This window comes from Miniopterus natalensis, chromosome 7 (genome assembly GCF_054644295.1).
Source record: "Miniopterus natalensis isolate mMinNat1 chromosome 7, mMinNat1.hap1, whole genome shotgun sequence".
NCBI classification, from domain to species: Eukaryota; Metazoa; Chordata; class Mammalia; order Chiroptera; family Miniopteridae; genus Miniopterus; species Miniopterus natalensis.
The window spans coordinates 52,081,273-52,108,904 of record NC_142087.1 but is presented as its reverse complement, the minus strand read 5'-3'; the positions used below and the strand labels follow the sequence as shown (position 1 = coordinate 52,108,904).

Genomic DNA, 27,632 nt, shown 5'->3' with positions numbered 1-27,632 from the left:
TCTTCTTTAAAGATTACTCATACAATTTTTGTTCCTTTTGTAATTCAGTATTTTTAGTTTTATTGTTTCAGCCACCATACGACACTGTGGAGCCAAACTCGCTGGGAATAAGATGAGAGTAATCACTCTTTCCTCTGGTAGTTTGGAGAGGCTGAGATGTGAGAAAGAAGAGGAACTGTTTGATTACAAGCTTGGAAAAATTTGAACAAAAAGATGGGCTTAAGCAGGACAGTCTATTTTTATTTCCAAAAAGAGTAAAATTAAACTAGTATGCTGGTTTTATTTAAAAAAATACAAATTAAGATAAATATGTACCCATTAAATACATGTTCAATGAATCACCTGAAATTGTCTCATGTACTAATCATGCAAAAAATAATTCTAAGGCATCAGAAGCAGGAATAGGAAAGAACTTTGGAAGGAGTCAAGGGGGGAATGTTCTAGAAACAAAGAAATGGTTAATAATACCGAGTGGTGAGGGCAATGAGCACTGTTTGAGGTATGCTTCCTATAACATAGTAGAGATAAGGGGGACCAGCTATTTTAAAGGCAGTTTAACCCACTGGCTCCCTTGATAGCTATAACTAAAAAAAAAAATCTATGGGCCCTTAGTTCAGAGAAAATTAGAGTTTTTAAGCAAAGTTGAAATATTTCTAAGGAAATGGTTTGCTAAACATGTTTGTAAAGTACTGGTCTAAACTAGCCTGAAATATATATTTATATAGTCTGTCCATTTATTAGCATTCAAATTGCAAATGTACAATTATTCTTAAAGTCATCAATGGGAACAATCTCTTATATCACAATTAAAATAAAAAGAGAAGAACTTTAAGAATGCCTTCATCCCAATACATAGAGCTATCTGAATCCACACATTTTACACATCTGAAAGGAAGCTTTGCACAGTCTGGGACTTGAAAGCAGGCTTTATCAGAATGGCTACCCAGAAACATTTGTAAGTCAGAGAAAAGTTGAGAGACAGTCATTATTAAGGAAATGATTTCCAGGGTCTGATCCCATCCCATAACTTTTCCTCTTTTTCACTTCTATCTTAAGTGAATGGAGCACTATTCTCCAAATCAGCAGAGACATACATGTCCTTGGAACAAGACAAATTCTTGCATCACTGCTGTGCGGTAATTTGACAGGGCACTTGTAACACAGAACCGGCTGCGGGCCCTACAGTCCTGTATCCACCTGGATGCTAACACTTAGCATGGCACCATTTACACAAGCTATCCCCTCAGCTACGATATAAACAGGGATGTGAATTCTATGGCACAGTAATGAGCAATATCCGAAAGAACATTACAAAGACACTTTAATTGACTCAGTTAAAAAGTGCTTTAGTGACACCTCAGGTATCCAGTGACTTTGCCCCTTGCTGAGACTGCCTGTCAAGAGCTGAGACTGTTCCCCTCTCTAAGGACAGTCAAGCAGCCAAACCTGCACTAACCATGATGGGCTGTTCCGGAGCATGTTGACATACAACCCGATGAGAACATGTTCATCAGCCAGCCTGTCTGCCACATTCAGGCTGTACTGTATCCTGAAACAGGGCAGGAGGAGAGAAAGGGCGCTGTTAGGAGAGAGAGGCAGACAGAAACAAGCAGAGCAGGGAGGATTGCTTCTGTGGCAAAAAAGGCATTTTGAAAACCAAGCAAGTAAAGGAAAAATAAGTGCTGTTCTTTGAAAAACAAGCAAAACCCAAGCAATAAAATTCACAGTTGCGTTTCACTAACTTTAAAAATACAGACTTCCATTTAGGTAAAGCAGCTTGTAAGAAAACAGATTCGCATTCTTCCAACCGCTGAGGCCCAGAAATTCAACCACACAGTAAACACGTTGCGAGCAAAGATTAAGCAGCCTTTGGAAATTCAAACCTGGAGCTTAGTCAGTTTAAGAAAAAGGAAAGGGAATCAGGGAAAGTGAATAACAACGCAGATGTTTCTACTCAAAATAACTACTTGGTGCTGTTAATGGAGTTATAATGGAGCTGCTTTTACTAAATCAAAGATGGTCTTCCAAACACAAAAAAGAAATCTCCATTTTTAGTTTTGTTAATTCAGAGTTCCAGGACACTCTGGCTTTAACTTACCCTTTGCCCTTCAGAAAAGCCGGAGCAGCCCTAGCCAGCATTTTGTTCTGCTCTACTTCACTGTCCCTGGGAGGAGAGCTGGTTAATAAGATGAGAAAGCCAAGAAGAGCATAAACACGGCAATGCACTCAGAAATAGAACTGGCAACAGAAACGCCCAAGTCTAGAGCCGAGCTCCATTTGGACAGCTCTCTTATTATCTTGAAATGTTCAAGATGTTTTCAGATTTCCACAGAGTTGAACTAGGAGTAGAAACCTGGCCTGGGAACCACAATTACCATTATACAAGCCACCATGATCCCAGATTTGACCTCTGCTACTTGCTTAACAAATAGATGGCATTATGCCTGGACGGAATGAAAATTCATTCAACATTCATTACAGATGATCATGTAAACAGTCCCATGGTCCACTCAGTCCTGCCAGCCTTTATGTCTCAGTCAAGAAGTTTATTTCTCCAGCCTTCCCTATATTCTCCAGTTGTTTGTGTTGAGTAGACACTTGAAAATTACCTAGTTAGAGATTGCTGTCTTATTAGAACTGCTTCACTGCTTTACACACAAGTCACCTAATCTTGGCTTGAAGCTGCAAAGAAAACTTTCGGAGAAACTGAGGAAAAAACCTTTGAGTCTTATAAATATATATTCATATTGCTTGCATCTATAGCTGGAGCATAGAAGCCCATCAATATAGCACATTCTTATCATTTTTAGATTCATTCTGAGGAACACTCATTTTACTTAGTAATTTAAATGGCAGCTTTAAAAGTTTAAAATATAGTTTTATTGAAGGACAAATAGAAATATAAATAATAATTTATAAAGTGTGGCCAAGCCAAAGTCACCCAAGATCTACTGTAATGAATACCCATGCTTCATTGGGAAATATGGCACTGATTTTTGGTATTACAAATGTACTTGTAATGTGCTTAAAGAGGGTTTGCTCTTTTGTAGGTTAAGAGTTTGCCCTGAAACACTGGTATAGCTAAAACTACCCCCGCCCTTCATAGAGAATACAAAATTAACTGTCTGACCTTGTTGGAGTACCAAGCTTTTAATTCCTGGGATTAAAATGATGAGGTTTCACAAACTTTCCCACTTTCCCATAAATCATATATATGTATGGCTTATAAAGTAGCTAAACCTTTAAAAACCTTAATTACAAGTTTTAAGGTTTTACTTCAATGTACTACTCTTTCAGACCATGAAATACAAAAAAATAAAAATTTATAAATATTAGAATTATGCACATTATAATGGGAATTCTTATTTTATAATAGTACACAAGATTCCTTAAACAGTGAAGTTTCGGGTAAATTTGAAATCAAATTTGATTTGTAAAGAAAGTGTCTGGCAGAGAGTAGGCACTTGTGTTTATTGAATGTATGATTTCACTCAGCTTTACAGGAATCCCCTATTACACAAAGTATTGCTATACTTAAAAAGTACAACTGCACACAAAATTGACTTTAAAAATGAAATGATTAATGTTCTAAGAGAATTCCCTTTCTTGATGAACTTAAAGAAATTTTTCATCATACTGATCTCCACTTTCTAAGACTATGAAACCTGCTCATCAGGGCAAAGAGGCACTATAAGCCATCATAGTTGGTGTCTTCCCATCACCCCACCAAAACGGCACTTCAAACCTCGTCTCCTGAAGCATATCCCTCTACGTTCATTATCTAATAACTACAGTCTCCCTGCTGCCCAACTACCTCCCCCAACTTTCGTTTTTGTAACTCAAGATCGATGTACCTACTATATAATTAATTTAAGATTCCTGCAAAACCACTCAAAACACTGTGTGCTAAATCAATGATTCTTCCCTCCAAATTAAACTATTTCCCTGTCTTGTTGTGCTTTCCTGTCCCTTGACTCCCAGAAATTGTGGTGATATTTCCTAAATCAAAAGTTTAATTATAATTACACCAGTACAACTTCTAATATTGAATGTACAAGAAAAAAGGACCAGTAGAGAAAAGAAATACAAGGAGGAGCTAATAGAGGATGTGTTTGCTACAAATCACTCTGGTGAATCTTACGGGAGGAAAGTAATGTGTGAATAAAGCCCAGAAGTGCTGTCCCACCGCTTGACCACTAACATGAGCTCTGGGGGAGCCTTGCTGACATCAGTATGATGCAGGCGCCAGGGCCAGGGCCAGGGCCAGGGCCAGGGCCAGGAAGGGAGCAGCCACCCAGGTTTTCCTTTGGTGGCCTTATTTTTTCTTTCTTTTCAACTCCTTCCTCTACTCCATTTATCTGTCTCCCATCTTCTTTTTCGTCTTCTTCTGAAGTCCCCTCCTCCCTCAAGGGGATGAGCAGATGTTCTCTGTATACATATCTCTTTCCCTCTTGCCGTCATTTTCTTTGCATTGGCCCAGGCCAGTACTGGTTTAAGTCCTTTCATGTTCCTTTCCTTCCCACATGAATTCTTGGAAATCAGTTCTTGGAAAATGTGGGGATGATACTATCTGCATTTATGAGTTTGTGGAAAAAATCATTTCTTTTGTTTTGCTACAGCTCTTAATGTCTAGTGCCAGGAGTACCTCTGGGTTTTGGTACTCACTGTCCACAGAGTTTCTGTGCTTCCAAAACGCAGCCTTAAATTCTGTTCTTCATGACTTATTTCTGGGAAGCCAAAAATATGACCATGTAAAGAGGAATTCAAGTGCATGACAAAAAGAACAAAAAAGCAACCACTCTTTCAAAATGAAATGGATCAGGAACTTAGAGAGTTGATGGGGAAGCAGGTTTCACTTACAACGTGGGTCTGTGAAGTCTTCACCAGAATTTCTTTTGCAGCAACTAAGGAGCTTGGGGAAAGGGGGCAAAGTGAAAAAATTTTTCTCCTGAGTTGTGAAACTAATGATAATATGTAGTTTATTATGATCTCTCTAAAGCAATGTATGCTCATATTCTATAGAATAATTTAGATTTTTGAACTGTCACTTTGTAGCTTGGTTGGTTGTTTGCTTGGAGAAGTTAGGTGACAGGTCCCATTCATTGTGGGCTTCGGGATCAGGCACACTGGAAACTACGTTCTTACCAAGAAATGAGTGCTTCTGGCATGTCGGTGGTCAGAATGCAGCCATGGCTCTCACATCAACGTAATTCTGAAACTCTCGAGCCTTCTCTATGCCCTGTCTTCAAATCAAAATGCATCCTTCCTTTTAAGCTCTGAAACTGGAACTGCTTGAGGCTCCCCTGGACTATGGGTGAGAAACCTTATCTAATCTGAGTCCCAAGGAGAAACAAGACTGCCATCTCTAAAATTGTATGTATATGTCTCTTTTTTCTTATTGTTGTCATTTTCTTTTCACCAGGCCCTTGTATAGGCACATTCCTTTGTGCACACATTGTCATTAATGAGTGTGGTGACACTCATACCCTGGAGGGTATGACAGGGTAAATTTTGAAGTTTATGTGTTCTGCTGGGGGAAAAAAAAAGGTGGCAGAAATATTCCTTTAGACTACTTTTTCTTTCCAAAAATTCTCTGTTTTTTCACCAATTCCTTTTTAGACCATTGGAAAATAGCATATATAAAAATAAATGCCATTCTTGCCAAGATTTTTCACATTGGCACGCGCGCGCACACACACACACAGAGTTACGATCATTCTGGAAGGATAGAGCAACTTAAAAACATTTCATATTTATTTATTTAAGTTCACCCTTTAGTTTTGAAGGGTCACAACTGACACCAGTAGTTTTGCTTAAGTGCAAACATTTTTGGGGTATTCTAGATAACAAAACTACACACAAAGGTTCCCTGGGTTTTTGTTTAAACCTGAAATATATTTTTAAAAACCACTTCTGCTTATGTTGAATTACTATTTTAGCCCTGGTCAAAAAAATTTTTTTTTCTTTTATTGAGTCTGAAAATAAAAGGATTTAAATAAAAGTCCTGGCTGCAGTCTCATAGAGCAACAGGGTTGTAGAAATAAATTATGTTATGTGCAATAATCATTATAACAATGGTTAACAGGAAAGTGATACTGAACCATGGCAAATTAAAAAGTATTCTCATTTTTATTGATTTTAAATAACTGATAAACTTGTGTGGTTTTTGGACTTGTGAAGAATAACTTGGAAAGTTGGCTACCTCCTTGAGTAACTATCAGTGTGAATAAAATTTTGCTTCTCACTGTAATTAACATAGTCTAGGTATAATAGAAAAGAGACCATAAGTCAGTTTTGTCAGGAGATGATTTCCTGAAAAACTGTGTTTCCCTTTGCTATTCTAGCTGTCAATATCGTTGATCTGAAACATAAAATATCTGCCACATGCAAATCAGCAAACAAGCATAAAAAATAGTTGTGTCTCAGTGGGGTAATTAACTGTCATCAATTCAAACTGGCATGAAAGTCAAGCCATCTTAAGCAGGTACCATGGAAGAAATGCTAAGAATCCTTAGCTTATATTGGATTCGCTACATTTACTGTGTTTCCCCCCAGATAGCATCAAACCATATCAACTGTATTTTTACCAAGAGAGTCTCTAGAAAAGTTTGCTGAGTACAGGGCACACTCAGACAACAACTAAAGCAACTCTAATCGGAGAATAAAAGTCATTCAAGTGAAGGAGAAAGGTGATGGCAGTTTTAATTATGCACGAACATTTTAGTATAGGGAATAGAGTGGAGTGTGAAGACTAGCTTATTTCAAGTTTGAAAAAATCTAGCATATTAGTGGCACTCTGGGGCTACATGAAAAAAAGAAATATCAGTAGAGAGTGATTATTTCATATTTCATAAAATTTCAGACAACATGCCCAGAAAGTGTGTAAAGAGTAAACAAATCCTCACGATAGCTGATTTATAAATTCATCTGTCTTATGATGTTGATTTATAAATTTATCTATTTTTTTTTTTTTTTTACTGAAAAGGATGGGCTGTAATCTTAGAAAAAAATGAACCATGAAGAAAACTTCGATTTTCAGATCAAAGGCTGAATTCAGCACCTCAGTTTTATTTTTATTCACTTTTGATTACCAAAGCACAAATGCTTGAAATGTAGTTTGAACATTTTCAGTCAGATTAATAACCTGGGTTGTTAGGTAAAGAATCTTTGATTAAACAACGTGTTTGAAAAAACTGAAAGACAGAATAATTAGCCTTTCTGAGGCTGAAAACCCAAACCAATCAATCAACTGACCAAACTAGTCAACCACCAAAATAACTCACAAAGGCTGCTCTACTGAGCAGAACCAGGATTTGGGAAGCACTTGGGGTGGGTGGTGTGCCTCCTCCATACACACTACTGAGCCTAACACAATATTAGGTAATTAACCACATGTTACTGTGACAAACCAGAAAACAGCACATTAGATTGTATTCAACACACTCTATGACTGAAGCAATTTTCTAATATTTGGAAGAGCGGTAAGATCTGGCTAGATGCTGTATATCATAGCCAACACGATCTTCTAAGTGGTTTCTATTATAGAGACTGCATCTCCAGAAGTATCTGTGAAAACTTTACAAGGCATTTCTAGTAATGGGGGTAAAAGAATCTATCTTTTTAAACCTTCAGAGTGTCCTAATGTGGCTAATGAAGAAGACAGCCACAATTAAAGGCATTTATTTTACAGAAAAAGACTGGTTAGCTTTCTCCCATAACCTAGGCAAGGATTTTGGCAAGATAATTAAGATTTTCACAAACGGGGCATCATAGCAACAAAGACGGCAGGCACTCAGAGGCACAACGCTGCGGGCGGTGAAGGGCAGAAAGGGCCTTTGGGGCCTGGCTTTGTGCCAGGGCTTGCAATAATAATTGTAACAGCGATGGGATACATTTCATAAGCTTACAGAATGTTGCTGCGCCACCCTATGTAGCCCTTGGAGCTCTTTTTTCCTAGTGGTGATAATAGATTTCCATTGATCCAGCCATTTTTTTCCTCTAAATTAATGCATTTATAAGAAAACAATCTAGGTTTAGGGGTAAAGTTATGATCAAGAAAATGAAGGAGGTGAATTAGTCCATGAATTATGTTATTTGACCCATATTCTACCTAATTGCTAACCAGCACTGATCACACACACACACACACACACACACACACACACACACACACACACACTTCAAAGGGCTAAGGGAGAGTGCCTTGGAGAATTCCCTCTTTTCTTTTAAGTAAGGGAAAGTGAGTCCAGTATATAACTGGGAATGAGTGTAAGGAAAGAGGCCGCAGCAGATGGTGGTGGAAACCAGGGTTCCACACGCTCGTAAATCCCTGCGAGTCAGATCGCGAGGATGTCAGAAGACTTCAAAGATGTACCCTAGCGCCCTTTGAAGATCAAAGTAGGTGCCTGTAAAGGACTCTAGGTTGAGTAACGCCAGGAGTTTATGGTGAGAGTTTTGAAGTGGAGATTTCAATTCATCCTCAGTCTGCTTTATCTTTCTAAGATCTGTCACCAAAGACTGCAAACTCAGGCTAAATAAAATATCTGCGTGGCAAACTTCCCTACTTGCTTGACACAGGTCAGCACGTTCTTGGCGTGTTTAGGTTTTATCTGAGTTTAAAAGGGGAAATTGGGGAGGAGAAGGAGTGAGGGCAGGGCTCTAGGTTACATTTATTTGGTTCAGTTCCAATGACAGGAGGGATAGGACCTTTAACTTATGCCCACATTTGGCGTTATGGACTTCCATCAATTTTAGTGTATGGATATGCTTGAGAAGTAAACTGTGGGTCACCGCTAGCATTATCAAGTGATAGAAAGTAAGCACTAATAGTATGAAGTTGGTTTTGAAATTGCTACTTCAATAGGAATCAGAACGTTCTACCTTAGGGAAAAAACGGCCAGGCCCAGTAGGACAGAACGGTTTAAGTCCTCAAATCTTTTACTGCAATATGGCCCAGCCATGTGATGTGGTCCTGGCCTTACCCAGTTAGTGCTAACGATCATTCCAACAGACTTTTTCATTCAAGAGTTTAAGAAATCACCATCCTGGGTCTTGTACAAAAGCAGAGAGTCATCCAAAGAAGAAAATCCAGCTTGGTACTCTTCACAGATATGCATTTTACATATACTGGTATGAGGCCATGAGGTCAATAAAATAAGTGGAAAAGAGAGGAAATAGCTGAGAAATCCAGCTCAAGTTAGAAATTCTCAATGGAATCTTTTGAAGCCCCAGAAGACCTCTATCTCCACCAAGACATATGACAAGAGGATTTTAGTGATGGAGTCGGACTAGCAGTCTAGCTATGGAACTACCACTACGATTAGTGACTCAGGGCTGGGATACTGACCGTGCGCAGTGGGCAAGCTGATTTACACACAGCTTTATAAGCGAATGCTCCTCAGCCACAGGGCTGGATGCACTTATCCCCTCAGGTAACCTGAGGGAGTCAAACAATGAGACTTCATTAAAACCTCCATGGACAGAGCAAGGCCCACTCAGAGAGGAAAGAAGTTCAGTGTACACAGCTTTATTGAACAGCACCCTTAAAACAGACACAGAGGCCAATCTTGTGGTGATAGGAAGAACTGCAAACTTTAAACAACGTGTCTGTGGTTCACAGGGGACATTCCAAAAAGACTGAAAATGGGAGAAAAGGGAAATTATCATATTTTGGGTTAATAGGTACCATGCACCCTGGGGGAACCAGAACAGCTCAATGTGTTATAGGAATATTTTAGAGTAGAGGAAGCCATGTTATCCATCTAGACGCATCCACCATAAGCACCGTCCGAGCTGAAATGATATAAAATGACCTTCAGTAAGGATGGAGTCTATCTCTGCTTCATATTTGCAGAATGCAGAGCTTCCTAATAAATGCACAACATCTTTCTTAAAATCATGCATGATCTTCTCTAGGTAGACGCACAGGCCTGTGTCCCTTATAGACTTTACAGTTTATGATTTTGTTTCAGAAAAGATGGTTGAGTTTGCTGGGGTTCTGAAAAGGAGTACTAAGAGGAACACACTAAACCCTATGATTTCACTATGGAGGTTCTGTATAGTTCAATTGTGCTCTCATTTCCACTTGTTGAATAAAAAGACTTGCTTAATTTACAGGAAGGAAATACCATGAACTGCCACATTCCGTTTATTCTGCTAATTCCAATTATGGGGAATATCTTCACCTTAGGTTCCTGCTGATGGGCAAGTACAGGAATGTGGGGAAAAAAAGCAGTGTTCTGAGTCTCACTGTCTTCAAATCCTTACTAGTACGTACCAGGATATTACAGTGAAACTGGTATCTCAGGAACCTCTTCAGGGAAAAGACTGATTAGGTTCGTTTTGTAAAACACGAGACTGCTCAATTTTTCCCCCTACTAAAAGGCATTTGAAAATCTTATGTTCAGTTACTCCAGTTATCCTTACCTTTGTTTCTGCTTTCCTGTGAGCCTTCTCTGTTGTTTATAAAATAATTCTTTGGTGCTTTATTTGTGATATTTGATGAAATGACTTAGAGCACCTCATGCCCCCTGCTTGTTTGTAATGCTAGCCCTAAAAGAAGTACTGGATTCACCTGGTCTTTGCTCATAACGGGAGTGGTACTTATTAAAAAAGATGAGACATATCCACCTTTGTTTAAGTCCTTGTTATTATCTATGAAATATGGTCACATGGCTGGACCATATTGCAGTAAAAATTGTTTGTGTGGACACTACATTTCCAAGTTTGGTTGTCAACCTCTAGTGTCAGGAACTCCAGAGTTCCCCAAGAAGAGGGTTCTTTTATACCTGGACCTTTAAATTAGGAGATGTTTCAGACTGTATATAATAATTTCCCATTGCATCTTGAAATTCCAATTTCCTGGCTCAGATGGACCTTTCTAAGTGCTATGAAAGTGACTTCTCAATGAAAAAGAATGCATGCATGTCAGTAATGAAATTTAAACTTATTCCACATTCTTGCTGTGGGTGCACTGTAAATGCAAGTTTCCAGAAGAGGACCCCAAAAGCCATCCCATTCCTCTTTAAATGGACTGAAATGAATGAAACTGAAAACTGTGTGACACCTATTTACATAACTAACTTCTAACAATAGTCTTCCGCTCTTGGCTTACACTAGAATATTGTTCTTTCCACAGAATCAAGGCTCATTACCAAAGAGAGGGCTCATTATGTACGAGGATTGGAACTTACCTCCTGGTAATGAAAGGACTTCCTGAAGAGGGGACAGAGTGGGAGAACAGGGTGTCATTCATGCTGGTTACAGGTCTGGGTGGCCTAAAACAAAGTACAGTGTGGATGGAAAGTTAAAACAAGTAAAAGTCACAGGTCAAACACTATCTACCATCCCTCGAGGAGAGAGGGTGGGAAGACCAGAGTTCTCTCTTAACCCAGGATCAACACATTTTCCAGTTTCCAATTAAATTCTTTAAGTGTTTCAAAGTTACATTTATTTGTAAATATAGACTCTCAAGTAAAAATTATGAGGAAGATCTCTGGATACCACAGGAATGAGATTTGAGCCTTGGCTTTTCATTGAGTCATAATCTCGAATGAAGGGAAGGTTCTGAGGCAGCCTTACATTTACTGCCTTCTAAAGGGAGACACTCTGAAAACTTGATAATGATCGGAATCTCCACCTTCTTGCAAAGAGGAGGATTTCCGAAGCTTTGGAAACTTCCTCCTGTTTCCCATGAACATGGCCCTCTCCCAACATGCCCAGTCTGGCAGGACCCAGCTACAAAACCATCTCATGCTTTATTTGCTCTTTGTTGTAAGTGAAGATGCAATTAAGCACCACAAGTATTTACTGACTTTCTGTTGATCCATTTGATAGGGCACAATGGTGCAAGGAATCCCACAAACTTCACTTTTTTTCATATGATGGGAGAAAAAAACACAGGTCCAACATTCCTCAAAATTGTGCATGGCCCCAAACAACTGCATTCGGTCTGTCATCCCCTGTCTTAATTTCCATTTCTTCCTGTCATTCTTTCCTCATCACTAATGACTTAGTTCAGGTAAAATGACAAAGCTCTGATCCCTATCTCATCTCCAAGCAGTTTGTAGTCTGATTTTAGGTTCATTGTAAGATAATCCATGGTAAAATGAGATGGGATTGACAGTTCAAAAGATATGGTATCATTTTGCGTCAGAAGAGCTTTTGATTTCATTGTAATTCTATATTTGAGTTTGACAGTATAGAATTATTTGAAGATAAAAAATTAATTATAGCCTACAGTGTCTACTTGTGTTAGCTTGACCAAGAGCCAAGTTTGTAATGGTTTAATTTTTATCTTAGGGAATCAGATTTAGTTTGTATTCTATAATAAAGAGATTTTAGGAAAAAGGTAGACTTGTTTATTTCAGTTTATTTAATGGGAATGAATATGATGCTATGCAGGTTTTAAAATGTCAGCACTATATGCAAAAATCCATTAAAACTGTGGTTTCCAGTACCTGGTGCTAAACTGTGTTCTGAGATTTTGTTAAGACATATTGTTTGTTGGATGAAGTCAAAACAGCAGGTTCACTATTTGATCTTCTCTAACATGACAGCCAAAGTTCTGAAAACCTTAGTGTTTTGCTTTGCTTATCTAGGATGTATCTTTGATATCTGAGGCTAGTTTAAAACTAATTCTGCCTTGAATAGAACACTTTCACTTTGTAAGAAGGATGCTAATTTTACACAAATGTCCTTTGTGAATTTTCAAAAATCAGGAACATTAGATTTTAAAAAAGTAAACAGAATGAAATATCTTACATTGCAGCTTTGCAGAAATTGGGAAAAAATCAACTAGACCAACACTTCTGGTTTTCTTTTCTTTTTTTTTTTAAACTTTCCCATCTCTAGGCAAAGAAAAAACAAGTAGATTTGGTGTGCTTTTTAACTAGCTTGGTAAATTTACTTTATTAAACATGGTCATTTCAAAGCTGAAAACTGTAGTTTATTAGTAAATGGCTTCATGTTTAAGGTTAATCATAAAAATGTTGAATTTGGGACACAGGATGGCTAACCTTGGGGTCAAAGGGTGGCTTTCAAAGAGACTAAAGTTCCCATTTCCTCCATAATCAAATGGCAAGTTACCTCATCTAAAAATAGATCCCACTGAGAATTTTAAACATATTAACTCTTATAAAAAAAAAAATAGCTCCACAAGATAAAGCCACGGGGGTCTAGTGCAAGATTTTCTTCCTGGACAAAAATCTTCGTAGAGGACACTTTTATAAAACTGGCATTCTTTTTGTAAGTAGGAAAAAAAAAGTGTTCAGCTCAAGGCAGAATTAGTTTTAAATTAATCTCTGGTTACTCACTTGTTTTGTGTCTCATAACCACTTATAATTATGGTTACAAGTCTTTATAAGTACACTGGGGACTATTAAACTACTTACCAAGTATCACTTTGGGCAGCAAAGAATTGAATAGAATAGAGACTGTTAATCATGGTAACATTTGCCAGCAATACAATAGCTAAGCACAAATGTCAAAATACCAAAATGTCACCCACTTAAGTGGCCATTGTGTGCTTATGATAATTTAGAATAGCTAAATGAACAGCGTGTTTTAAAATTAGAAGTCTTAGGTATCCCCATTCAAAAAAAAAAAAAAAAGATAAATAAATAAAAAGAAGACATGTCTATTCAGGCCACTAACATTGGAATAACAAATAGGGAGAAAAATGTCTAAAGCGAAAAGGAGAAAACATATTCTGTTCTAATATAGACCGAACAGTCTACACCCAGAATTTCTTATATGTTATTTCAACAATTAAATATTTTTCACCATTTGCAAATTAAGACATTCACCCTGGAAAAATATTAACAGTGAGGATAGATCAGTATTTTGGTTCAAGGTCTATTTTGAGAATCTGATTCAATATATAGAACATTTCTCAGAAAAAAGGGCATATTTTGTGTAGAATTTTAAGGGAATCCTGAAACTTTCCATGGAACTCAAATTGTATAGATATTGCCCTCATTTAGTTCAGTGAATAACACATCAGATCATATTGCCACTATAAATTAAAGTTAAGAAAATTTTACTCAGCCAATTAAATCTCAGCCCCGCACACCCACACCCACACCCACACAATCCTGAGCCAACTGAGTACAAGTCCCTGTGCTAGGTGACACTGCGGTGTGATGACTGTGAAACTGACCTTTATCTCACACTGCCTCACCTCCTAATTCTTCCTTGAAGTGGGAGGCAGCATCCTAATTCCGTTCAGCTGCAAAGCTCTTAAGAGTCAGGCCATTCACGTCCCAAACTCTCTCTGTCCCTCACAGCCAGCGGTTCTGATTGAACGCTGCGCTCTGGGGGTGAAAGTCCTGGGGGGTCTGGTAGAAAGTGACTCTGTGGCAGAGCACAGAGAGCACAGACTTGCCGTCACCTTGTTTTGTTCATTCATTAACAATTTAGTGATTGTCTCTGGCCATGGGAAGGACAGTTCAGACCTTAATAAGAACAGCTTGTATGAGGTCATTTTTTAAAGTGGTTGGGACTTTGGAACACTCTCCACATTTATTTACACCTTGATTATTTTAAGACTTATTTTAGTAGCAAAATTTCCAAAAATAAGTTAACCACATTCTACAGAATCCATTTACATTAGTTTTTGGGTGCTTAGCAACAGGAGCCTCCAGACTGTGTATTGCTGAGGTCAGTGAACCTTCAAAGCCACTTGGGACCAAACCAAACAAAGCTCTGTAGCATTTATCCCAGCTTCACGGACATGCCACAGCACAAATAATTTGATGGTACTTGTTTGGTCCATCAGGCAAAAGAGTTACTACTTTCATAAGGGTCTCAGGCCCACAACAGTGCTGCTTTGGGGTCCTGTTCTGAACTGCTGGAAGCATGAACTTGGCATTGGTGAATTCTAACTGAGCCACTCAGCCAGAGTTCATTCAGTCTTTTTTTTTAAATTAAATTTTAAAACTTGGTCCCTGACAACTTATATGAACTTGCTTTTGTATGGATCCAGACGTGTGTCAATGAAGAAAGATGTCTCTTAATGTGGAGGGCAGAGATACTCACACGATGTGGGCCAAGTTGAGTGGCTTCTCAGGCTGGTCGGGAAACATGGGGTGCAAAGGTTCACGGCTGGAAGCACAGCTCAGGGACTTGCTTAACGCATTAGTCAGCTTCTTAGCAGGTGATTTCTGGAAAGAAGATAGAGGTGATAACAACTACATTTATGTAACATTTTATCAGATGATTTGCTTTCATAGTACATGACCATTCATTCATTCACTCATTCAAGAAATCCTCTTTGAGTATCTATGTACTCAAGTCAGGGGTCTGCTCAGTGGGAAACAAGCCAACACGGTCCCTGCGTCCTGCTGCGCAGTGTCAGCAAACGCTGTGATAAATGGGAGCGCTCACTGTGCGTGGGTCACCTGAGCTGGGACTTAACGGACCAGTAGGAGTCCGTCTGACAGAAACTAAGGGGACTGGGCAGGTAATTCCAGATGGAGGAAGAAGAGGAGAGCAGGAGGCAGATCGTTAAAGTCCTTATGGGTCACATCAAGGACTGTGGTCTTTATCCCAAATGCAGGGGGAGGCAATGAAGTGCTTAAATCACCGAGGTGGCATCAGACTTGATTCTGGAAGGACTGCTCCCACTTAAGAAGGAAGGAGATGAGCAAGAGTGTTTGCAGGAACCCAGGGGTAAGATGTTCTGGGTGTGGCAGAATACATCTAACTAAACGTAAAAGTAGAACTTCCATCTGCGTGTTGAGAACTTAAAATTCATGTTCTTTTCAGAGCGTCACGCTACCTCCTTTTCATTTAGATTGGTGGAATGTTTACCTTAAAATTTCACAGCCAAAATTACCGAAAATAATTCACCACATATAATAAATCTTTACCCAAGTTTTTCCTTTCCATGAGAAACCATTCATAATTTTTTCACTTCCTTTTACACATAGAGCCCATAATTGGCAATATGATGGTGTGACTTCTGTCCTCATTATTTAAAAGCTAAGTAGTAGTAGTGCTGGTTCAAGAAGTTCCACTTTGGTTTTTGCTAAGAGATGTAATTCTTAGAACACTTAAAACAGTAACACAATACAACTCTTCACCCCATTAACATTGGGGCTCCTTTAACTTCTTGAGGAGTCTAATCTGACTTTGTAAAGACATTGCCCTGCCAAGTAATTTTAAAGTCCTCAATCCCTAAGAAAAAGGCTTCTTATCTGATTTTAGTGTTTACATAAAAGAACAATGAAAAGTGATTAGTTTTCAAATACCAACCCTCCAGAAGGTGGAATAGAACAAGTTTGAAAACTGGAAATACATTGACAATAAGAAAGTAGAAAGTGCTTTCTTCTATTTTCTCTACTAAATTGTATCTCATCGCCTGTGTCAGTATGTCTGTCCTCAGTATATGACATGACCAACAGTGACAGTGGCCTTAGACCTGGCATGAAGCCCTCAGCATATAATGTCTTAGTAAAGAACTGTCACTTGAACTCAGAATCTGATAGGTGCTAACCAGTTAATACATTTACACTGAATATCAGTTCCCAATAATAATTCCTAGAAACAACACTCTGATTTAAAAATGCATATTCTAAAGATTTTCTTTCTTTTTTTTTGTTTTTAAAAAACAAGTTATTCTTTAAGTAAAGACTACATGTTGAATTGAAATACATTAAAATATAGAAAAAAACTCATAAAAAGTTTGCATTTTCTTGTGGAAGAGCTACTTCAAGAGGGGTTGGCAGGGCTGATGGCATATCCAATGAAAACCAGTCTGTGCACAGAGCAATGCTCTCACAGAGCACAAGAACAGCATCACAGGGACCGGTCTTTGAGTTTCACTGAGGCAGGGTCAGCAAACTAAACCCATGTGAATAGCAAGCTCACTGAGTCAAATTCCTTCCATAGACCAGTGCTATGTGCTCCTAAGAAGGCATCCATCACAGGGGCAGACACTCACAGGTCACCTCTAGCAAGCTGCTCACTTGCACTATTCATGAAAAGATGATGTGCTGATGTAACTACAACATCCCCTTCTTCCAAAAAAAGTAAAATGGAACAGCATCATTAAGCCTGCATGCTCACATGTTTTTCCTTTATTTTCCAGTCATGCACTTAAGAGAACTCCAGAATCTAAGAAAAAAGACCCTAGTAATCATTTTAAAGCAGGTCCCACAAAACACACACACACACACACACACACACACACAAGATAAAAAAATAAAAAGCATCAATAGTTGAAAAGAACCTTGACTTACTGTGAAAATGAGATTATGTTCCAGAAGGTACTTACTGTTTGGCTGTTATCTAAATTAGTACTGAATTATCTATATTTCAAGAAGTAATGTAGTTTGAGTCTTCCTATATTTCAAGTCTCAGGAAGCTACATTGGGTTCAGATACAATACGTAAGAGATTCCAGTACAATGGGGGGTGGTGGAGGTGGGAGGGATGGGGGAAACAAGGGATGTTAGACTACAGGGCAAGTTTGCTCCTTAATTGTCACCATCCTTAATATTCCCTTGCATTCTGGTCACACTCACACATCCAACTTTTAGCATTGCCTGGACGTTGCCTTACCCATGACGTGTACTCTTTCATTTGGTGCTGGTTGCTATGGGAACCACCAGCATGTCCCCTCCAGAAGCAATCCTGACAGAGCTGGTAATTGTGACACTGTTGGCATCGGTATCGAAATCCCATCATACTCTCACTGTGGCAGAAGGAACATTCAACTGGATGGAAGACTAAAGGAACAGTAAATGAAGAAAAAATGAGAAAACCAAAGGATGAGCCAGAGCAAGGAAAAGCACAGCCTAAGGGGAACTGCATTTTTCTGCTGTGTGCCATGCTTTCAGGCGATAGTTTTGGCTGAAAGAGGCATTATGTTTTTTTCCAGGAATCTCACTGTCCTTTTTAAGCACGTGGGAGAAATGGAATGAGATGGAGGATAGGTGTTCTTTTAACAACACATTTCTGTAATGCCATTTGCTCTTTGGACTCCCGTCTCTTACACTATGAGAGTATAAATGACCCAGACTGGCCTGCCTTTCCCCAAATTGCTCCCCGTCTCCAGGAGGCCAGCACAGCTCACTGGAAGACTCAGAAGCACCATGGGTGAACACAGCTGACTATCCAGTGGGTAGAGAGCAAATAGTAGAGAAATGGGACACGAGAGGAAGGGAAAAGAAAGGGAAATGGAGGGAGGGTAGAAGATCTGGATGAGAAAATTGAATTAAAAAAAAATGAAGTAGCTAATGAGCTTATTTAATGAGTGACATTGCCTCCACTTAACAGATTTTTTTTCTTTCCTAAGAGACAGATGGATAGGGCCCAAAGAGATGTGTAGATTATCTAATTCAGACAGCTCAAGAGACACAACTTTCTTTGGCAGAAAATCTGAATTATAAAACAGGCAAGGTAAAATAGGTGAAATTTGAAGCTGACAAATGACCAAATCCAAGTAGTTGTCTATACCCTGTGAGCTAAAGATTGTAAACAACAACGGCAATTCTTGCCTTTGGTTAAGTTATTCTCTGGCTAAGCAGCCGGAGAAAATAAAAATAATGTAAATGGGAATACATGAAGATAAAAAGCAAATTATAAAAACAAAGACATAACCTGTTCTGGATGTACTGCCTTCTGTATAAGCATCATATCCTCCCTTCTCTGGCTCTTGGGAAAGGCTGAGTGAGAACTGAATTTGGAGACAACTGCTCCGGGACAGGGCCTAAGAAACTAATTTCCTGCAACAGGAAATCCTGAGCTAGAGGAATGAAATTACAGCTTCCTGATTGGAAGATGACTCGTTCTGGGACTGTGAACAGTAATAGGAACTCAGGTTGCACGAGGCTGGCCTTAATGGCTCTTTGCTTCTGCAGATGAGTAAGAAACATAAAAAACAAATCTATGCTTAGTAGTGATCACAGAGAATCTAGTTAATTCATTCTTTAAATCTTCCCCATGAGCAAACAGGATACATTTATAACTTTTAACCAAGAGAGATAATAAGGGCAGATGCTAGAAGTTCTGAATGGGAATTTCAAATTAAGCTAACTTTACCTCCAATGTATAGTAAAGAAATGTATAGAAGTTAAGATTCTAGTAAGAGATATGGCATAATTTATTTTCTATTTAATCTGGAGAAATCTCAGGCTTAAACTGAATAATAAAAAAGAACACCTAAAGATCAGAGGAGGCACTGAATTTTTCTGTGTTTAAATTCTTTAAATCTTGTTCTGAACTGTGTTTTACATTTAAATTTGGATATATCCGTATTTACTACTTTTATCCTAGACATAAAAAAGCACATTACAAAAGTTTGCATTACTTGTATCTTTTACATAACTACAACCATTGAAAGCTTATAATCTGGATCATATAACAAAAGATGAGTAAGGTTCTCTCATCCAATTTATTTTCCTCTCCTCCACCTATTCCTGGCTGAGTGCCTAGGAAGAAACAGTCAGTGCCAATGTAAGCCAATATTGGAAATTCAGACCTAAAACAAATACTAGAAAATATCACATTCCTTGTTGAGATTTCTCTGTTGTATCAAGTCTTTAAGGCACATCTGACTTGCAACTGAGAGATACACAGCGAGACTAAATAAGCCTTTAGAACTGACAGTCTTAGTTTTGCAGTGCACCTATAAGGCCTCATTGATCAGGGAGACTGGTTAGTTCCATCCTAAACAAAGCTCAGAACAATGAAACAGATTTCCCTAAAACAATGACCTGGGCTTAATAATTATAGACTTGATCACCTAATTTCAATGAATAAAAAAACTGCCTTAACTCAGTAGTAACTACTCACCATTTTCTACATTTGCCAGCCGATGCAGAAGGGGCAGCCAGACCAGACACTGAGGGGGAGGATCTGACATGAGCGTGTCCAAGAAACCATTTAATGTGACTTTTTTCTGCATCAAACAAAACAAAAAAGCCCCACAATAATTTAGAACAGAGAGCAAGCTTAATTTACCTGCTATGCAACTATCATTTGAGATGGAAGGAACAAGACATTCAATTAACCTCTAATATATGAAGAAACAGAACTTGAAACTAAGTTTGGCAGAATTTCAAACATTGATTGTGTTTTGTACTTATACACAGAACTGAATTATCTCCACTGAGGCTGAGTCAATTTTATTGCAAAGAGAAAAATAATTTTGAGAGCGTCACTTTTATATATGAGGGACAGTATGAAAATGATGCAGAAAGATGAACAGGCACTTCCATAAAGTTTTACCCAGTCGTGTGTCATGGTACATGCCACAACCCCCATATCAGTTTCTACGTGTGTAGAATAAGCTTCCTCGACCTCCTTGAGCACTAAACATTTCAGTCAATGCGAATGGTTCTGCTGTACAAGTTTAGGAGGGAATGCTGTTAAGAGGAAGCACTCCTCCCTGTAAGGAGAGAATAGCCTATGTTAAAATAAATTCTCTCTTTATATATCTTTTCTTTGAATTCCATCTGCTTCTGTCTCATACTGGTCCCTTCTGATGTATAAGATGAATGTATTATAAGTTTCTTTCAAAATAACAAAAAAAGAAGTTATATACATATTATTTTCATAGAATGAATGACAAAAAATTACATGTTTATATGCAAAAAAAAAAAATCACCATTTTATTTGAAATTTTGAATTAGAATATGAAGTTGGATGAGATAGTTTTGTTTTTTTAGATAAGAAATCAGTCCTGAAGGACTCTAATGCCTTTTCAAAGGCTATACCTTACACTAGTAATTCACAAGACAACTGTTTTGGTACTCTTTAACAATTTTTTTTAATCAGATATTTACAATTTTAGCCTTTCCTTATAATGCTAAATACCTTAAGCATTTTGTAGGATTGATATAAACACTAGTATAAGTAATGAGATAGTATATTTTAAAAGCTCCCACAATTTATATACCTAAAATAATTCTGTCTTTCAAAACAATCACTTGGAGTGGCTTGTACTTTTTCCAGTGAAGCAATTAAAACAATTTTGGAATTTCATCATTCAAACTGCTATTATAGCCAGTTTATGAAGCATAAAAATAAATGGGTCTTATTATTTTTATTTGCTGCCTCTTTTTTTCATTCTCACCTGAGGATAAAAAAAAATATCAATATGTTTATTGATCTTAGAGAGAGCACAAGGGAGACAGAGAGAGAGTAATAAACATCAATGTGGGAAAGAAACACTGATAGTGCTCCAACTGGGATCAAACCCGAAACCTATGTGCCCTGACTGGGAATCGAACCCACAACCTTTTTGATGTACGTGGCAATGCTCTGACCAACTAAGCCACCGGGCCATGGCATTGGCATTGTCTCCTTTTGTACTTCAAAGGATCTTATCCATTTTGACTATCATACTGGCAAAAATCACTCTGGAAATTTCAAAAAATATTCCGATTTCAACATGTATAAATTTCTCCTCATTGAGGATACATAAAATATTATATGATGGGAAAGTCTATAGGATATTTCAGAAGGAATTTTGAGCAATGGCAACCTCCTATATAATTCTTTTTGAATATATAGGTAGAAATTTTAAAATCCTATTATTCCAGCTATTTTTTAATGTGAAATATACTGACACATTAATATATTTACTGAAGATTCCATAATACACTACCTAAAATCAACAAATGTGCAAACAAACAAATTCAGAGGCAGAAAGATCAGTTTAGGGCTTAATGCAATAGGCAGACAGTAGGTGGTAAGGAAAGAGATCTGAGAAACTCGTAGAAAGTAAAATCAGCAGAACTTGGTGAATGGATCCATTCCGACGTCACGAACTCGAAAGGGAACTTGAAAGAGGACCATGGATCTATTCACCTAAGCCTCCTTCTGTACAACTTCATAGCTCAGAACTTCTCATCAATTACCAAATCCTGCTGGGGCAGATGTCAGGCACCCAAGTTGGCCTTGGGGTGGGGGCGCGGGGTCAGAAAGGCTTCCTGGGTGAGATGTGGCAGAAGAGTTAGCACATGCTGTATCAAACCATCCCTTCCCTTCTTGATCACATGGATGTGTTTATGATTCTACACAAATTTACATAAATCATGACTGCAGGGATGCCTGAGGCACTTTTGACTTCCTGGATCACCAAGGAAACAGAATGATGAAGTTTACTAGCTGGACAGTAAGTGTAGTCTTTCAGTGGCTGCTATGCACTGATTTCTTATTTAGGGGATCCTTTTAGAAGACTTTCTTGATTAGTTTGAATTTTTTTAAAAAGTATAAAAAACCCTTTAATTTATGGATTTATAAACTACCACTGTGCTGTGCTGGAGAATGGTGCTAGATATGGAAACTTTCTACATGACTGGAGAGATATACACATGGAGTGTCCTCCAAACTAAGCAGCTTCCCTGGACTAACTTGTACCATCTTCAGGTAAAATATGTCACTCTGAGCCTCAAATGTATCATGTTGTGGAAGATTTAGGTAGACATGTCTCTCACATTTTGAGACTCCCACAGTGAGATGGGGGATGTGCCCTATCTTTCTGTCTTCTTTACTAAACACTGGTGAAACTTGGTGATGGGCCAGACTTGTGTTTCATGTGAAGCTAAGTGATAATTCAGCCCTTTCGATAGTATAGTGAGAACAATGATACTGAAACTATAGGGTTGTTGTAAGGATTAAATTTGACAATGCAAATAAAAAACTTAGCATGGTACCTGGCACATAGTCAGCAGACATCTCCTATTGTTACTATCCAGGTGTGTCAAGTTTACTTACGGTCGTTTGTCAGAGGTTGGAAGATATATTACAGGTTATCATGAAAAAGAACTGTCTGAGTAGTGACCTGGAGTGACACACAGAAGGAGAGCAATGGCTGTTTGAAAGATACTTCCTTAAACACGTTTTTTCCTACCTGTTGAGAGAAACAGGATCTAGCTGACTGTTCTGTGTAACCAAATGAAGGACCTTCAAACACTGCTGTGGGTAGTTTGAGAACTTCCCGCAGGAATTGATCATATCGTCCATAAACCATCACCCCACTGGAGTCAGAAATCATTGAGAAAATATCTGGAGGAAGAAAAAGAAAAGATTTTTAGTTATCATGTAAACATTCCCCACTGTTTCAGTTCAACATATCTGCTTCAAATAACAAAAATGTGGCAGAATAAATAATATTTATGAAAGAATAATATAAAAGCTAATTTTTATGCTGAAATATTCCTGGCATGGCGTTTTCTTTGGTGTCTCTTTGTAGATGATTCTGGCACATAGCATTAACTAGTAATTTGGATAAAATTAGCATATTTTGATAAGACAGAGCACAAAACATTGTTATTTCGAGGCCAACTGTTAACTTATAACTCAATGGGAGGAAATTTAGTATGTGTGAGAAATATGCTGACCTTGTTTGAAACACACAATGAAAACTGTACTAAAGCACTGAGGTGTGTGTGTGTGTGTGTGTGTGTGTGTGTGTGTGTCTAGCTGGATAAATATTTACGCATCCATATTATCACTAAAATATTTGGGTTTTGGTTTAAGATGCTGAAAAATGAAAGACACAATGCGGATAAGAAGGTAACGAAAACCTTGATTAACTCTCTACAGAAGCAGAAAACTTTCTATAAATCATAGTGTTCTGGGTGGAAGGCATTTGATTTACAGGGAAGGGTCTTTTGACTCATGCAGTCAAGAGGAAGCCTGGCCTTGGGGATGATCAATGAGGTAAAGTCAGGGTCTGAGATTATTCTCAGCAGAGCCTATGGCTTCATTGAACCTCTGCTCTTCAGCTTCTGCCACTATGTGCGCTTAATGAATATTAATGGCATAATTTCCCAAGGTACTTTATAATTTCTCTGTGGAAAATCACTATTGGAACGAAAGGGTTTGCTATCATATAGTTTGTCACCATGCTAGATTGTAATGAGGCCAGCACAGCTGCTGTAAATTCAATGTGCTACCTCTGTTCATTTTGGGTTTAATTTTTCAAGGTTGAGATGTAATCTGGAGACATTCTTTTTATACTGCAGTCAAATGTTAACCACATTACAGACTTTTATTGAATTATGTGTTAAGGATGTGAATTGGCTCTCATTTTCTTTAAATACCCCAGTTACAAAGGATTTCTACTGTGTTTCAAATAGTTTATCAACTATGAGGCTATAGAAATTCTACCTGAGCAACAAGATTAATATTGTTCGCATCCACCTTCGCAATGTTGTTTACTTAGTGAATTTTATCTCTTATGTTTCATTATACTTAGCCAAAAATAAAAAGGTTGCCAAAGGCAGAAAACTCAATATTACAGCAAAAAACTCTTATGCAATTCCAAATATAGAAACTCAAGAATTCCAATGAAAAGAGGGAAAAGAAACCTAGGAAAAGTAATGGACTTGCATAGTAGAGCTACCTTTCTGTTTCATTTTGTTTGTTTTTAGGCAGGTTGGTTCAACTATAATTGGTCCATTCTGATGATCTTCTAGGCTTGGATTTTCTAGGCCAGGGCACATTCTGAAAAGTAGACTAGGCCTTTCAGATCTCCCACTGAGAGAATTTAGACAACATCTCTAACTAGAGCAAAAGCAGAAGGAGTACCAACAGTGACCTTTCTCAGACTTCAAGCTAATATTAGCCTCACTTATGCGGATGAGATTAAGCAATAGCCAAACTGGGGCTCAGTCACTGGGATTATAGGGAAGTGACTGTTAATGCCACTTAGGTTTTTTTTAAAAACTGAAGGGACTCTGAAGAAGCTATCAAAATATGTGTTTATACCTTAGTTCTAGGCTCTGTTTTACATATATTATATATACACACATACATATGTAATATGCTTATAATATGTAATATATATGTATGTATACCAAATAGAGAGCTATTTCAAGGATTAAATTAGTTAACAGGTGAAGAGCACAGAGATATAAAGCACTCAAATAGTACTTGTACCTAGTAGACAGTAATTGTTAGCTATTTTTATTATTAAATTCATATCACTTTTTTTCCTGTCATTTACTTCATATAGTTAGGCTTTGCCTCTCCATTGGGAATGTTCTGCAGCGTTCCAAATGATACGCTAAGCCACCATTTATCTCCTATAGTACCATACAATGATAGATGCTGTAGAAGAATTTATATTCACTCATTCATTCAACTAAAATTAACAGTGCATACTAAGTGTGAGTAATTGTGCTAAGCAGTGACTATAGAGAAAAATAAGGAGGTGCTAGTCTTGCCCTCTGGGAGGATGATAGCAACATGATTATATCATGCATCTTATGACATCACACATTGTATGTAACATGGTGGCATGAATATGGGACTAGGAGAGTGTACAGGATGCAGCAGGAGCTCAGAGAGAGTTCCCAGAGGGAGGAGTGGGTCAGGGAAGGTTTCCCTACAGAGGTGAGTTCTAGGCCAAGTGTACAGGACAATGAGGGGTGAGTCAGGCTTAGGAAACTGGGTTGGGATGTGCAGAGCCTGCTCAAGCATGATGCACTCAAAGATGTTCAGTAGTTCATTGTGTCAAGAGCCTGCGGTACACATGGTGCTTGGTGGGGATGGGGTGGAGATAGGAAGAGCTTCAGAATCTCAATGAAGGAGTTTAGATTGTGTCCAGAAGATGTTGGGGGAGATCCCGAAGAATTTAAGGCAGGCCAGTGAGTTAGAAATATTATGCTAGGGACAGGTGTGGAGGCAGAACCACCAGTTCAGTAATAGAAGCTCAACAAATAAATGGTGCTTCCCATAGTGCTACTCTTTTAATGAAAACAGAACAAGCCCTCCCCAGAGGCTTTAGAACAGCACCTGGCATTCCAGGCTTCCAGCACTGGATTCAGAATTCCTTAAGATCCTTAGGACTATCCAGGAGCCCTGAGCAGAAACATAAACAAGTGTTCCCTCTATTAAAACAACAGGCTATAATCAGACCAAGGACAATTGGACAGAAAGCATGTATTAGGTCAGTTTATGTTTAGGTTGCTGAGTCCTATGACTGCAGGGGGTGGCCCCATACCCTAGGCTGCCTGGAGGTGTACAACGAACACCCTGCATATTGACTGGCTCCTGGTGGCCCTGAGTATTGGAAATTGTGGTAAAACCTGGGTTTGTCATCCCTTTTAATGCATTTAAAAGCAGTTTTAAAAATAGCTTTAAATTTTCTGTGGTTATCTACTTTTTTGCTTTTTAAAATTTCTAATTTATTTTAAGCCAATTACTCTTGCCTGGTGCTCTCCAAAATTAAGGGGCCAGTTGGAACAAACAAAATATCTTTCATCACCAAGCACAAAAATAGAAAAATTGCCAAATAAGCACAGCTAGCATACTGGCTTAAAGTGAATTAGAATATAAGAAAGGAAGATAAAACTTCAAATCCTGAAAACGTCCATATCCTTTCATTTTACTATTTTCTTATTCAAAATAAAAGCAATACAGAAAATCACTGCTTTACCTCTTCTATTATTAAATGCAAGCCAGCAAAAGACTAGTGAAAGCACCCATAATCCCATTAACCAAGAGTCAGCTCTTGCTGTCTGTGGGCAGATTTTCTTATGTTTGCTCATTCAATCAATAATTATCACTGGTGACTAAGAATATAAATTTCTGACCAATTAACATTTTGGAGAGATTCTTCCAGCAAACTGCTTTCAGCTAAATTTTTTTTGTTCAAATTGCTTTCAACTGACTTACCTGGAAACCACTTAAACCACCTTCTTTGGGATTAACTCTTCTAAGAGTGACTCTTCAGTCAGAGAACTGGGGACACATTAGGCTGTGATTCAGGGCCACAGCTCTGGGAGAGGGCGATGCGATACTACATCGCGATTACACTATCTATTTTTCGACAGAATTTGTGACACTCTGAAGCTTATTCCTGGAGAACACAGTTTACTTGCAGTGAGACTCATGCATTTGTTACTTCTTTCGTGGTACTGAAGGGGATTTACTCGGGCCACGAGACAGCATGCAAGCTTGCTCACTGATCGTGGGGGGCTTGGTGGGGATGGGATGGGGTGAGGAAAAGCACTGCAGCAGTTATATTGCTTGCTTTGAATTCCTGGACTTGCAGGAGAGCTGCAAGGGTTTTGACAGTTGGTTAAGATCTTCTCGAAAACTTAATCATTATATCTTGAGCTTTGTAACTGTGCGGACAGTTATTGCTTAGCTAACACTCATTCCCTTCATCTGTATTGGCCCCAGATTTCTTCCCAGGCTAAAGGAGAGCAGTGGCCCTTCCCAGGCTAGGAGGTGACAGTGGGTCACTCCATGCCGGTCATAGTCATTCCTGTTACAGTAACTGGTGTAGTAACTGGCCCATGATGGCTGGGCAATGTGACTTTAGGGCTAGGGCCTCTGGAGTGAGATGTGGCTCCTGAAAGCGCCATACCCACTTCTCCCCCAGGAAGAGATAAAACCCAACACTGAGGAAAGCTGAGTAGAAAGATGGAAAACACCAGCGTCCTGGATGGCACAGGATGAACCTGGATTGGGAAAGGCTCTGAGGAGTTCTGAAGTGCAGGAAACTATTCTCTCCGGTTTTCCTCAAACTTCGTTTAATATGGGGCCCTTTCATCCAGGTACCTATTAGTATAACATTGAATAAGGATCTGGAAATACTTCTTTAGACTTAAAAAAACCCACGCCCATTTATCAATGTCCTCAGCAAAAGTGGCCAGTTGTGATATGAAG

General features: G+C 38.5%; 1 protein-coding gene across 2 annotated transcripts in view; it reads right to left on the bottom strand.

The window, feature by feature from the left end:
- DTNA (dystrobrevin alpha) overlaps nucleotides 1-27,632 on the bottom strand; it is a 224,917-nt gene that overhangs the window by 42,528 nt on the left and 154,757 nt on the right. Inside the window, exons 7-13 of one of the 2 annotated variants that reach the window (XM_016195949.2) lie at nucleotides 22,861-23,015; nucleotides 19,797-19,902; nucleotides 17,562-17,728; nucleotides 15,037-15,161; nucleotides 11,193-11,276; nucleotides 2,099-2,176; nucleotides 1,457-1,549 (exon numbers count right to left, since the gene is read on the bottom strand). In XM_016195949.2, coding sequence (XP_016051435.1) covers nucleotides 1,457-1,549; nucleotides 2,099-2,176; nucleotides 11,193-11,276; nucleotides 15,037-15,161; nucleotides 17,562-17,728; nucleotides 19,797-19,902; nucleotides 22,861-23,015 — 808 coding nt within the window. Of the gene's footprint in view, nucleotides 1-1,456; nucleotides 1,550-2,098; nucleotides 2,177-9,510; nucleotides 9,793-11,192; nucleotides 11,277-15,036; nucleotides 15,162-17,561; nucleotides 17,729-19,796; nucleotides 19,903-22,860; nucleotides 23,016-27,632 lie in introns of those variants that run through there. The other variant, XM_016195948.2, reaches the window with a different exon arrangement.